Source organism: Etheostoma spectabile, chromosome 2, assembly GCF_008692095.1.
Source record: "Etheostoma spectabile isolate EspeVRDwgs_2016 chromosome 2, UIUC_Espe_1.0, whole genome shotgun sequence".
NCBI classification, from domain to species: domain Eukaryota; kingdom Metazoa; phylum Chordata; class Actinopteri; order Perciformes; family Percidae; genus Etheostoma; species Etheostoma spectabile.
The window spans coordinates 4669934-4682715 of NC_045734.1; the positions used below are offsets into that span (position 1 = coordinate 4669934).

Here is a 12782-nt window from a genome sequence, read left to right on the forward strand (position 1 = left end):
AAAAATCATGTTTTGGAAATTTATCTTAATGCCTTAATTAAAAAATTAAGTAAAATCCAACCTTTACGGACATCAATTTTCTTTGTGAATGAATAATGTGTTGTAAATGAATAACTGATCTTCCTTAAAATACAGGGGGCATTCTGTATACACACCCCTATGTTAAATTTCCCATAGAGGCAGGTAGATTTTTATTATCAAAGGCCAGTTATTTCATGGATCCAGGATACTATGCATCCTGATAAAGTTCCCTTGGCCTTTGGAATTAAAATAGCCCCCCCCCCCCACATCATCACATACCCTTCACCTTACATAGAGATAGGCATGGTTTTATTTCAGTCAGACTAATAGCCGTCATTTTTTAATTAAGGCATTTTCCAAAACATGATTTTTTTATTCCTCTTTTTAGTCAACTTAAGCATGGGCATGTAAACTTATGAGCACAACTGTAGCTGCTATAAAAAATACAAATATAAAGTCCAGGGCTGTTGCTACCAAGGTCAAGTTTTACCAGTAAGGCAAATCCATTTTCCCCCCTCAGTAGACATTACAAACTTGGTAGCAGACAGAAAGGGAAGGATTCATAAACATGAGTGTAATGTCAAATTTGTAAATATCTAAACAACACCCAATACAACATCCCAGCCTTGTGCATCTGCCACTGGGGGGGATCAGACACTACATTGTCATGATTTCAGTGACTAGCTTCTACGATACACCCGTTGTGGGTTAATTAAAACATGCTGACAGACTGGCCTGCCCGGATATCCACAAACCTCAACATGACATGAATGATTCTTATCAGGACAACCGCAGACCTCTGTCTTTCTGTAAAAGGGGATTGTGGAGGAAGCACGGAAACTATTCATGTTTAGTAAAATCCTCCTCCACAGTTCTGCTGGCAAGTGCATTTTAAGATGTAAAGACAAATAAAAGTATCAGGGGATTAACTATGTAATTATGGCAGAAGTCGAAAATTCTGTACATAGAAGAAAACAAATATTTGAAATGACGAGACATTCTCAAATATCAGCAGCACTGTGCTGACATTTGAAAAAGGATGTTTGAAGTCTGTTTGTAGAGCGTCAATCACATTTCCGTCAACACAAAAACGTTTTGCGGCCTTATGAAAACATGGATTCGCTAAACGTAAAGGCCATCTTAAGAACCCATTGCACACTAGGGCACTGTGAGAAAGGGCCATGTTAGCTGCTCTGCAAGACATATCCCAGAATGAGTGCGATTGAAGGTAGAGCAAAACAGGAATAAATAGCAGACCCATTACCATTTAAAGCTATAGCGCGTAGTTACCGGACGTGAGAATCTTCTGAACATAGTCATACTGACAAATCCAGAGAGTGTTTTGAGAAGATAATCTTAATTAGCTTTGTAGCAACTCATTTGGCAATGGCTTGAATGTGAGGGACGTTCATTATTATCAAAAAGTTACACACAAAAGCTTTAATGTCATAATTTACCGAACTCTTCACCACTTTTGGAGTTTATGAAAATGTACATGCAGGAGAGGACATAAAGAGGGCAAGTGTCTGATCAAACGTTTGCCGTCAATCTAATTGAGACTTAAATCTGAGGATCCTAGTGGCCTGAGGTTAGAATCTCACCCTAAGCGTATCCTTATCTGGGTAATTTTGATCTTTAATGATTCTCCTAGCTTTTTTTCATGCAGCGCCTGGCTTAAATATCCTTCAGGCAGGGTGGGGCACCGTCTATTATGTGCTCTCTGAGTGAGTGCTCCAACACCTGATACTAATTATAGAAGTTATCTCAAAAGGCTCCATCTTGACAGTTTTTTTAATCACCTTGGCAGCATATGCTCATGTGTTTCCTAGAAGTCTATCTGTCGGATCTATTTTTTTTCTATGACATCCCTCTGATCCAGCACTCATCCCCTCGGCACTAGGGATGTGTGTGTGTGTCTTTTTTTATCCTTTTCTTTTGCATTCCTTTTGTAGTCAAGCAATGGTAAAAAAAAAAAATGCTATTTGATTCAAAGGGGTCAAGCAGGCTAACATTTGTTGAATTGTCCACTGTTTAAACGGTCAGCCACTTGTTTACGGGGGGGGGGGGGGGGGGGGGGGGGGGGGGGGGGTGACGAGACAATCAGCTCACGAGACGAGACACAAGGACTCTCCGCCGTTAGCTCCAACTTTAGCCAGGCTAAAACAATAGCACGTTTATTCTAAACCACCTCTTCAGCTTCGTTACTCTGCTGAAGAGGACTTCGACACAGCCGTTACTGGTTTTCGTTGTCGTGTTTGAGCTGTGTGTCTTGGACTAACAGCTGACTGTAAGCTGGATTTCAGTGTGTTTGCTTCGCACACGAGCTACCATCAGGCCTGAAAACTTGCGTGTGTGTGGTAACACAGTGGTTTAATAGGGTTTGAGTACATTGAAACTGTTGTAAGGAGGAATCATTTTGTGTAGTTGGAGTGTTTTAAGTGGAAACTGATAGAGAAACGGCTAAAGGGGTTATGTGTAATATCATTTTAAGAAATATTATAAGAAATTATTCAAGGGTGTGATTTGTGTTATGTTTTTTGTTGTTGTTATTCAATCTAATAGGGCTGTGACGATGTGGAAAATAAAACCGATATCGCGATGCTCAGCTCCACGATCCTGTGTCGCGGTGGGAGAAGGACAACGTAACACATAACCTTTGTTATTGCCAATGCATTTTGTAAAAACATACACGGTCCAAAGAGGATGAAGCCTGCTGACTTTGACGATCCTTTGACTTTTGGTCTAGCGCTGTCATCAGGTAAAAAATGTGGGGGGATCTCCAGCTGACATGGTAGAGAGTGCGCCCCAAGTGTGTCATCCCCTCTCGCTCTCCCCGCCTTCCCGTCCGTTGACTAGCTATATGTCAATAGCTCATGCTGCGTTACAGACCATTTTTAGCCCTTGAGTCACGACTTCAAGTCACAACTCATGACTTGGTAGAGTTCCAGGCAAAGTCACAACAAACCCCTCTAGCTAGCGCTAGCTAGCGGCCACCTAACATTGACATTAGCAAGGCCAGCTAGGCTAGCAGATACTAGCGATTTCTAGTCTGCGACATATTTTGGGTAATAGTAAGTACACAATCAAATGTGTATTGTTTTGATTACAATGTGTGTAATTACTTTACGTCCTATTTAGGCCATATTGTATTCATTGTTCCATCCATTGTTGTTTGAGTGTGGGTGTTTTTGTGATCAAATTAGTTTTAATTTAAAAAGCCAAACAAAAGTGCAAAACGTTTTCAAATGTCTTGATAATAATATCTTTTTTTTATTTTTTTTATTTACTATTACTTTTCTAATTGGAAAATGTTAGCATGCTAACACACTAAGAATTATACATTACACTTGCTAAACATTAGCATGTTAGCATTGTCATTGTGAGCAGTAGCATGCAGATGTTAGCATTTAGCTGAAAGCACCCATACGAAGACCCTTAGCACGTGACGTGCAGAAGAGCTATGCATTTGAATCGAGAGCAAAGACTTAGGTTTTGAGAGCGAGAAGAAAAACGTTTTGAAAGCAAATTTGTTTTTGTTTTTGAATTTTTTTTCCCTGATAGCAAAAAAATGTATATATTTGAGAGTTTAAAAAAAGTATTTTGGAAAATTTTACGTTTCGAGAGAAATTATCTTTTGAGAGAATATTTATCCCACTGATAGCAAAAACTATATTTGAGAGTATAAAAAAGTATTTTGAGAGACTTTACGCTTTGAGAGAAACTTTTTTGAGAGAATTTCTTTTTCAGAGTTTAAAAAAGTATTTTGAGAGAGATTTCTTTGCTATAATTATGAAAACTTTTTCTCTAAAATGTGTTTTCTCTCATAAAATGCTTTTTTTGCTCTCAGTGTGATAACTTTTTCTCTCAAACGTTTGTTTCCTTCTCTCAGATCAGTTATTTTCTGGCATGTCATTTCCATGTGTCAGAGTCTGCCTCTGTCTGCCTGAGATGAAACGTATCAGACAGGCTTAATTAAAGATGACAAGTAGAAAGCATGCATGCCACGCCTGTGTACTGCCAGCCGTTACGGCAGTAAACCTGAATGGCAACCCCCCCACGCCCAGTGTGGTCACACCTCCATCCCACGAGCAGCATCTTTCCTCCTACCTGTCGGGCCGCTCCCACGTGGCTATAAAATCCATCTTCCAGGCTGCCTCAGCACCATCTCCTCCGCACCACTCTTGGGCTTTGACAAGTTTCAGTGAACGCTGCACGTGAGTCAGAACAGTTCGTCACCATGAGCATGTATCTCTCCGGTTATCCCAGCATGTCCGTGTCCTCTGTGACAGGCTCCAGACGGGCACAGAGCGTCCACGGCGGCGCAGGTCGTCAAAGCGTCCGGATGTCCTACGCCTCCAACGGCCTCGGCTCTTCCTTTAACTTGGCAGATGCCTTCAGTGGCGCCGGTGGTAGTGTCTCCGTTTCAGGCAATGAGAAAGTTACCATGCAGAACCTCAATGACCGCCTGGCCGCCTACTTGGAAAAAGTGCGCTCTCTGGAGTCCGCCAATACGCAGCTGGAGCGTCAAATCCGCGAGTGGTACGACAAGCAGACCCCGACCGTCAGGGACTACAGCAAGTATGAGGCAATCATCAACGAGCTGCGCAAAAAGGTGAGCTTTTCCTACTACTGTACAATGATGATAAGACACTGGATATTTTTTCCCCATTTCCAAACTTACCTCTAGCCATTGTTGTACTTAATATGGTATTTTTTTTGTTCCCCTGGGTAAACTAGTCTTAAATATTCACAAAATAATTTGGGTTATAATAAAAAAAAAAAAAAAAAAAAATGAATCATTTCCGTATGTGTTTTATAATAAAATTGTATACAGATTAGAATACAACCCATTTGCCTACATACAATCTTGCATTTCTCATTACCTATTGTCCCACCATAATGAGTCCTCAATAACTGACTGTATGCTGACTCACTGTTTAAGTCGAGTCAGCAGTATCGTTCTCAGTCATCATAACATATCAGGAACAACATATGCTATGTGCCTGTCCATCGATGTCAGAAAGAACAAGTTCGTTGGAGCGCTTAAAACAAAAGCTCCCTTTTCTCCTCTTTTTTTCTTACCACTTCCATACACTTCCAAGAGTGACATCTTACACTTGATGAGCAAATGAGATAACTGTCAGGTGTAAAGAAAACTATTTTGCAGATCAACAAAACCCTCCCAGCCCACATTCTAGATAGTGGGGCACACACACACACACAACACACACACACACACACACACACACACACACACACACACACACACACACATACCTTTGTATGTAGATAGGAAACCACTGACAATGCTTCTCTTCTTCTTTTAGATCAATGCTGCCACACAGGACAATGCCAGGCTGATGCTGCAGATTGACAATGCCAGACTGGCAGCGGAGGATTTCAGAATCAAGTGAGTAGAAAGGTTACGTCAAAAACTATCAGTGCTGTGTGGGAAAAACCTAATCCTAGCGTTTATAATGGAAAAACACTAGACCATCTAGACTACTTTGACAGATGCGATAACCTGCAGCCTTTTAACATGAGACCACGTTTGTTCAGCAGTTCAAAGCTATGTAGACATATTATCACAGAGATGTCACTGTCAATAGAACGATACAACTTGTGTAACTGGTTTTAGTGGAGCGTCACGTTTCTTTTTAACACAAATTCAGTGTGTTCAGCGACATGAACCTCCGTGGCTTTTTCTTGACAGGTTTGAGAATGAAATGGCCCTACGCATGTCGGTGGAGGCGGACATTGCCGGACTGCGCAAGGTTCTGGATGACCTGACCATGGCCCGGTCTGACATGGAGATGCAGGTGGAGGGCCTGAAGGAGGAGCTGGTCTACCTGAAGAAGAACCATGAAGAGGTGAGAGTTCCACTGTTAGGAATAGCATCACACCATCGTGTGTTAGACACCACATCTTTTCAGTGTATAGAAAGTTTCTTTACATGAACAGAAGGACCTTTCCTTTTGGAAAGTCTTAGAGGTGCGGTTCCAGAGAGCAGGAGGTAAACAATTGTCATGTGACAGTTAGGCAATTGTTTGCTAAATGCCTCCCAATGTTGTCCTAAGCGTGTGCAAACAACAGGTAATGCAACACTTGTTGGGACAGAGAGAGAGAGAGCGAGAGATACCTATAGCCACAATAAATACAGAAATATTACTCATAATAGTTATAGCAGTGGGAATAATGGAAGGACATGAAAAGACAATACAACTATGACTAATAATAGTAATAGCAGTTGGGTGTCACCTCGATCCAGGTGCCACCACAATCCAGCAACAAGACACCACAGATGTTAGAATGATTTATAGATGCTGACAAAGCTCTCCTAAATGATCATCAGTGGGAAAAATACAGAATTACACTTAAACAAAGGGTTCATTTTGAAAAATAATGCATTAAAGTGAACCTTAAGTTTTGCTGAACAGCAGCTACGTTTGCCACAAGGGGGCAACAACAAAATGGTCAATTCTAATATGTATATTTATGCACAAAAAAGTCAGTGAGATTTAGTAATGTCATATCCATTTAAAGTTTGCTGACCAGGGCTCTAATTTAACTTTTAAGTTTTGATCACCAGCCAACATGGCTAAATCAGATCTTCCTCTGGCCAATTTTTTTACAAATGTCAACGAATGTTAATAACTTTACTACCGGTTCTTCATTTAATCTATACCGCAGGCGGTAGTGCAACACGTCACCACACACTGTTCAATGTAGGATTAGTACAACAAGCAGTGTTGCCAGAAAAAGATTACAGAGTTAAAGACGAACAAAGCCGCCCAAATTTCTTGGCGGAAAACAGACTAATCTGGCTCATCGTTTCTGCAGCCAGCTGATCAAAACAGGTACAGGGTTATTCACTTCATTCATCCCCAGTTGGCAAGTAACTTTAAAATGTTTTACCCACATTTGGCGGGTTGGCAGGTGTCAATTCAAAGCCCTGATGCTGATGCTGATGCTAACGTTATCTACCACAAGCTTCATGTGGGCTTTTAGATTTTTACCGAACCTGACCTTTGACTCTGTTTTTGCCGCCTGTAGGAGATGGCAGCTATGCGTTGCCATGTTAACGCCAGCTCTGTGAACGTGGAGATGGACTCCAGCCCTCAGGAGACCCTGACCAGTACCCTGGAACAGATAAGAGCTCAGTACGAGGGCATCACTGAGAAGAACCGCCGCGAAATGGAAGTCTGGTACAAGGGCAAGGTGAGGGGAATGAGACCCTACATTATGTTCATATTATCTCTAGGCCTGTAACATTTATTACATAATTGTCTAAGTGTCAATTATTTTTATGACGTAATCACGGTTTCTTTGTATAACCGCAACTATGTTGATGCACTGTAATTACTACAGTAATTGTTGTTCGGACTGTTGAGCTAAAGCTATGCTAGTTGTTGGCACTTGACCCTATGGGGAGGCAGTTAGATTTTTATTTTATGATAATAAAGAGGCGTTGTGTACTTGTGTTACTACATTATCTGGCTCACAAATGCCCCAAAAAGGTATCCTGGAATTCACAAAAAAAACAAGAAATTTGGGAAGCTTTTTAAATTTGACTGAAAGAGACAATTATACAGTTAATTGCAATTGTTAATTGTACAGCAAGATTTGGGATTGTTACAGCTCTACTCATCTCATCCCATGTCTGCATTGAAGTGAAGATGTGTCCTAAACCTCAGGTGATTGCCAAATTTCCTGAATAGCGTTTTAACAATATTGATGTCCAATGTCATGTGTTCCAGTTTGACGAACTGAACAGTCAGGTGGCGACCACCACAGAGACCCTCCAGACCTCCAAAAGTGAGATCAACGATCTCAAGAGGACCCTGCAGGCCCTGCAGATTGAGCTGCAGTCCCAGCACAGCCTGGTAATTCAGATCCCACATGCACGCACAAGTCCGTATGGTGATACACATTTTCACACAGTACTTTTACATAGGGCTGCACAATATATCGTTTCCTCTATCGTCAGCGCAATAAACACACCGCAAAAAGGATGCGGCTTAACAGCTTACTTATTTTAACACAATTATTTAAGTTGGTTGAAAGAATACAAAAGTAGAAAACTGCACTTTGAAATGCAACTGTGCCTTTAATGTTCAATTTGTTCAATAACATAATGTTGAAAATGATTTCCTTTAATTTGTTTTTCAAATTCAACAAGGAATTTTGTTGGATTTTAGCAGAATGCTGAAAGACAAAAGTACACTTTAACATCTGTTTGTCGCTTATTTTCCTCATATCGTGCAGGCCTGCTTTTTCACCACAACACACGATAAATCGTTCTTACATGTTTCATCAATTAACATCAAGTCTTTCATCTGGGATGTGTGCAACATGTTTGACTAAACACACATTTAAACAGTCAATAAGCCAATAAACCGGTCAGTCATTGTCAGGGACGGCTTCCTCACTCAGGTTTGTTTTCACACCTGAGGCCACTTGGAAAGAGGGCATCATAAAACAAGCAATTAGTGCTCAGTAAATTCTCATATTGGTGTTTGCCGCTTTGCTTTTTCTCCTCCTGTGCAGAAATCTGCCTTGGAGGGCCAGCTGGTGGAGACAAACTCCCGCTACAGCCTGAAGCTGAGCCAGCTCCAGACCATGGTCCACTCCCTGGAGGAGGAGCTCAGACAGATGAGGCAGGACATCGAGAGGCAGCGCAACGAATACCAGGTGCTGCTCAATATCAAGACCCGGCTGGAGATGGAGATCGCCGAGTACAGGAGACTGCTGGATGGAGAGGACTCAAAGTAAGAGGGATTCTTTTCACGAGATGTTTGTCACAAAAAAAATATCCAACTCGACGTGTTGTTTTTCTTGTGTGTTGTTGTTAATTAAGGATCCCCATTCACCGCATTGAGGACTATTCTTCCTGGGGTCCAACACAAGACAAACATAAACAAAGATTATGACGCTTACTGTTACATCAGAATAATGAAACCATCCTGGATTAGGCACAATAGCATGTTTTTCTTGTTATAAAGAACAACTAAAGAGTAATATGGGACATGTGATTTAAGATAAAATAAGATAATCCCTTTACTGATCCCCAGAGGGGAAATAAAGATATAAGACAGAAATGAGTATAGATAAACACAGAAGTCAAAATAAAATACAAAATAAGAAATTGGAGGCATATACAACCAGTATAAGATTTCAAAAGAAGCAAAAAAAAAGAAGTGAACTATTTAAGAGCTATTATAGACAAAGTTATGAGGTAAAAAGTGACAGGTGTGATAGATAGATAAATAAACAGCAGCGAGTCTAGAATATATGCAAACAGCCAACCCCACAATTACATACACTGGGATTAAGTGATGGTACTTAGTGTCTGTATTAACATAACAAAACAGAAATGTATCATAGGATGTGGTAAGACAATATTACATATTAACATTATATGATGTGATTCAGTACAGTAAAGTATATGTGTAAACTCTAAGAAATAGATCCGTAAATTAACAGAAAAGGTTGTGGCAGCTCATCACCTGGGCTTTGTCCTGTAATGAAAAACAGAAATTTAGTGTGTAGCCACAGTTAAAATACAGGACATTTCCACACAAAGCCGCTCGGTTCGTAAACTTCTGAAATGTACTTTAATTAATTTAATTAATTGATTAATTTACGATAATGGTGTTGCAAGAAGCTACGTTGACTACAATAATAACTATGTTGACATTATGAGATAAATGTCTCATAATGCAATACGAAATGTAAATAAACAGAAAAACAACTGAATCCAGTTCTATGGACAATTTCTGTTAAAATACAAAGACATACAACGGATAATACACTGTTATTTCTTAGAGTTTAGCTGGACTTGAATAAGGTAGGCAGGGGAAATCTGGGGAAACTTAACACATTATAAACAAACTAGGTACAGTGTTGCAATCTTCTCATCTAAATCTTTGAGCCTATTTCCCAAAATGTCAAACTGTTCTTTTTACCAAGTGCATTTTCTCTTCCTTTAACTGTGACTTCTGTCTCTCTTCTAGTAAATCTTCTGTCAGTGTGAGTCAAAAGACTGTGGTCAAAGAAGTCAAAGAAGTGAAACGTAAGTTGACAATCCCTGCAAATGTTTGTTTTTTTTAGCTCTTTGGTTGTAAAAAATGAAATATACTAAATATTAAAGTTTGTTTGGATTTGTGTCTGCAGCCGTCGTCACCCAGCGGAGGAAGGTGGTGATCGAGGAGATCGTTGATGGAGAAGTGGTATCCCGCACTATAGGAGAGGACACAGAGATCATCAAGAGCTAGACAGACTGGATCCCAACACATCTGGGCGAAATGATAAATAAGCTTCGAGACAATGACGGATTATTTCATCCAGGTCTAAAATCCATCTAATTTATTTGTAGTTGATATTTGGGTTCATTGTCAGAAAATATTTAAAATATGCAGAACCATTAAAATCTTGGAAATTTTTAAGGATAATTGTGAATTACATCTTTTTTACATAGACGTTATATCACACCAAAACAGGTGTTGTCTAACATGCCTCCTGCAATACCACATGTACACATTAGGTGGCACTGTGAGGGCCAAAAAGGGATTGCACTTTTGCAAAATTGAGAGTTATTGACTGATGAAGAAAGATATAATCCCCTATCTAATTTGGATGTTTTTATTTAAGGGGAAAGGGTCAGTGTGAAAAGCAATAAAACATATTTGTGCATTTCATGTAATCTGAAATAGTGTCAAATTAAATGTTATCCAAGTACAATGACCACAAAGAAATTAGACCATTGTCAAGATGATTACCACGTGTTTGTGATGTGAAGTAAATTTAGACCACACTTACCATAAGCCTTGTGTGTGAAAAGGGATTTGCATCTTTGAGTTTTTTTCTGACGAGAATAAACATCTGTCTTCCAGTGACACATTCTTTTCCTGTTATTTTTACAGCCGGAGAGTATATTCCTTTTTTACATGTGCTTACCCTTATGTTCTGTGCAAACATGTCTAAAAGCCCACAATGAGAGAGTTAGTTATAGAATAGATCTTTCTGTGGTACACTTTCTTCAGCATTCTTCAATGAATCCGTCAGTTTCCTGCAATTGCTCATTTCCCTCAAATTAATATTTACAATTAAATGAGTAGCCCATATATCATGATCTCAATTGACATTTGAAACCCCCCCATCGTAAACATATATATTTAAAGGTGCTCTACGCAACGTTAGATGATGTTACTTCCTGTTGACGTTTGTAGACCCTGGGCTGTCCACAGAGACTGTGTTTTTTTACAGTGTGTTCTGGGGACAGGCAGCTAGCAGATCGTTGAAGATGTTTTTTACAGTGTGTCTGGGACAGGCAGCTAGCAGACAGTGAGGGATGTTTTTTACAGTGTTTCTGGGGACAGGCAGCTAGCAATCGTTGAGATGTTTTTTACAGTGTGTTCTGGGGACAGCAGCTAGCAACAGTGAGGAGATGTTTTTTACAGTGTGTTTTGGGGACAGGCGCTAGCAGATGGAGGAGATGTTTTTTACAGTGTGTTCTGGGGACAGGCAGCTAGCAGTAGTGAGGAGATGTTTTTTACATGTGTTCAGGGACAGGCAGCTAGCAGATAGTGAGGAGATGTTTTTTACAGTGTGTTCTGGGGACAGCAGCTAGCAGATAGTGGAGATGTTTTTTACAGTGTGTTCTGGGGACAGGCAGCCAGCAGATAGTGAGGAATGTTTTTTACAGTGTGTTCTGGGACAGGCAGCTAGCAAATAGTGAGGAGATGTTTTTTACAGTGTGTTCTGGGGACAGGCTGCTAGCAGATAGTGAGGAGATGTTTTTTACAGTGTGTTCTGGGGACAGGCAGCTAGCAGATAGTGAGGAGATGTTTTTTACAGTGTGTTCTGGGGACAGGCGCTAGCAGATAGTGAGGATGATTTTTTTACAGTGTGTTCGGGGACAGGCAGCTAGCAGATGTGAGGAATGTTTTTTACAGTGTGTTCTGGGGACAGGCAGCTAGCAGATAGTGAGGAGATGTTTTTTACAGTGGGTTCTGGGACAGGCCGGCCAGCAGATAGTGAGGAGATGTTTTTTACAGTGTGTTCTGGGGACAGGCAGCTAGCAGATCGTGAGATGTTTCCTTTATGTGACAACAAATGTTCTCGCCTAAAACACGTGTGACATCGCTTAGAGCACCTTTAATAATATTAGTGTTTAAATTCATAAATTAAAGAAAATCAATAATAAATTGATGATGAATAATACACACACAACTCAATGGTTTTGCAGTTCCACCTTCAGGACTGTTTGTAATTTAAATTCCCCATATTTATATTTTATATCTTGTGAGGTTTTTTGTTAAAAAACAAGATTAAATACAACTAAATAATTATATGCCAACGTGCCGCGTGTGTTACAGTCTCTAGAGGCTATGGGGTGTTGCAACTTTGTTCCATGTCAATGGGAGGGTCCACACCATAAATAATGACCCCAGGGTTAAGCTTAGTTATTGGCTGTTACATGTCATAGAGACACGCAGGAAAACCTCTACGTTACCACAGAGATAGGGCTCATGTAGTAAGAGCTGAAGAATAAATAAAGAAACTTGTGCCGTAATGGGCAATGTTTTAATTTTTTGTTGTATTATTACATTGGTATTGATAAAGTATTGTTTAGGAATCGGTATTAAAGTACTGCTATTGTTTTCGGTACCGGTATGGAAAGTTTTTGAACGATTCCCAGACCTGAGACAGGAGCCCACAGTCTCTCCCTGAACATGCAGTGTTTTCATCTGTCCACTAGA

The 12782-nt window shown here is 40.2% G+C and overlaps 1 protein-coding gene across 1 annotated transcript; it reads left to right on the top strand.

Annotated features, from left to right (window-relative positions):
* Nucleotides 1-4168: 4168 nt before the first annotated feature.
* On the top strand, nt 4169-10795 carry krt97 (keratin 97). The gene is made up of 8 exons (XM_032527543.1): nt 4169-4633; nt 5349-5431; nt 5735-5891; nt 7075-7239; nt 7779-7904; nt 8569-8789; nt 10035-10093; nt 10195-10795. The coding sequence occupies exons 1-8, from the start codon at nt 4259-4261 to the stop codon at nt 10293-10295; spliced, it is 1287 nt and encodes a 428-aa protein (XP_032383434.1). The 5' UTR covers nt 4169-4258; the 3' UTR covers nt 10296-10795.
* Nucleotides 10796-12782: the final 1987 nt, after the last annotated feature.

Bases quoted from the DNA above. Each gene is read 5' to 3' on its own strand.
- krt97 (XM_032527543.1), top strand. From the start codon at position 4,259: ATGAGCATGTATCTCTCCGGTTATCCCAGCATGTCCGTGTCCTCTGTG. The intron at 5,432-5,734 runs GTGAGTAGAAAG...TTTTCTTGACAG, and splicing joins GCGGAGGATTTCAGAATCAA to GTTTGAGAATGAAATGGCCC. The intron at 10,094-10,194 runs GTAAGTTGACAA...TTGTGTCTGCAG, and splicing joins AGAAGTCAAAGAAGTGAAAC to CCGTCGTCACCCAGCGGAGG.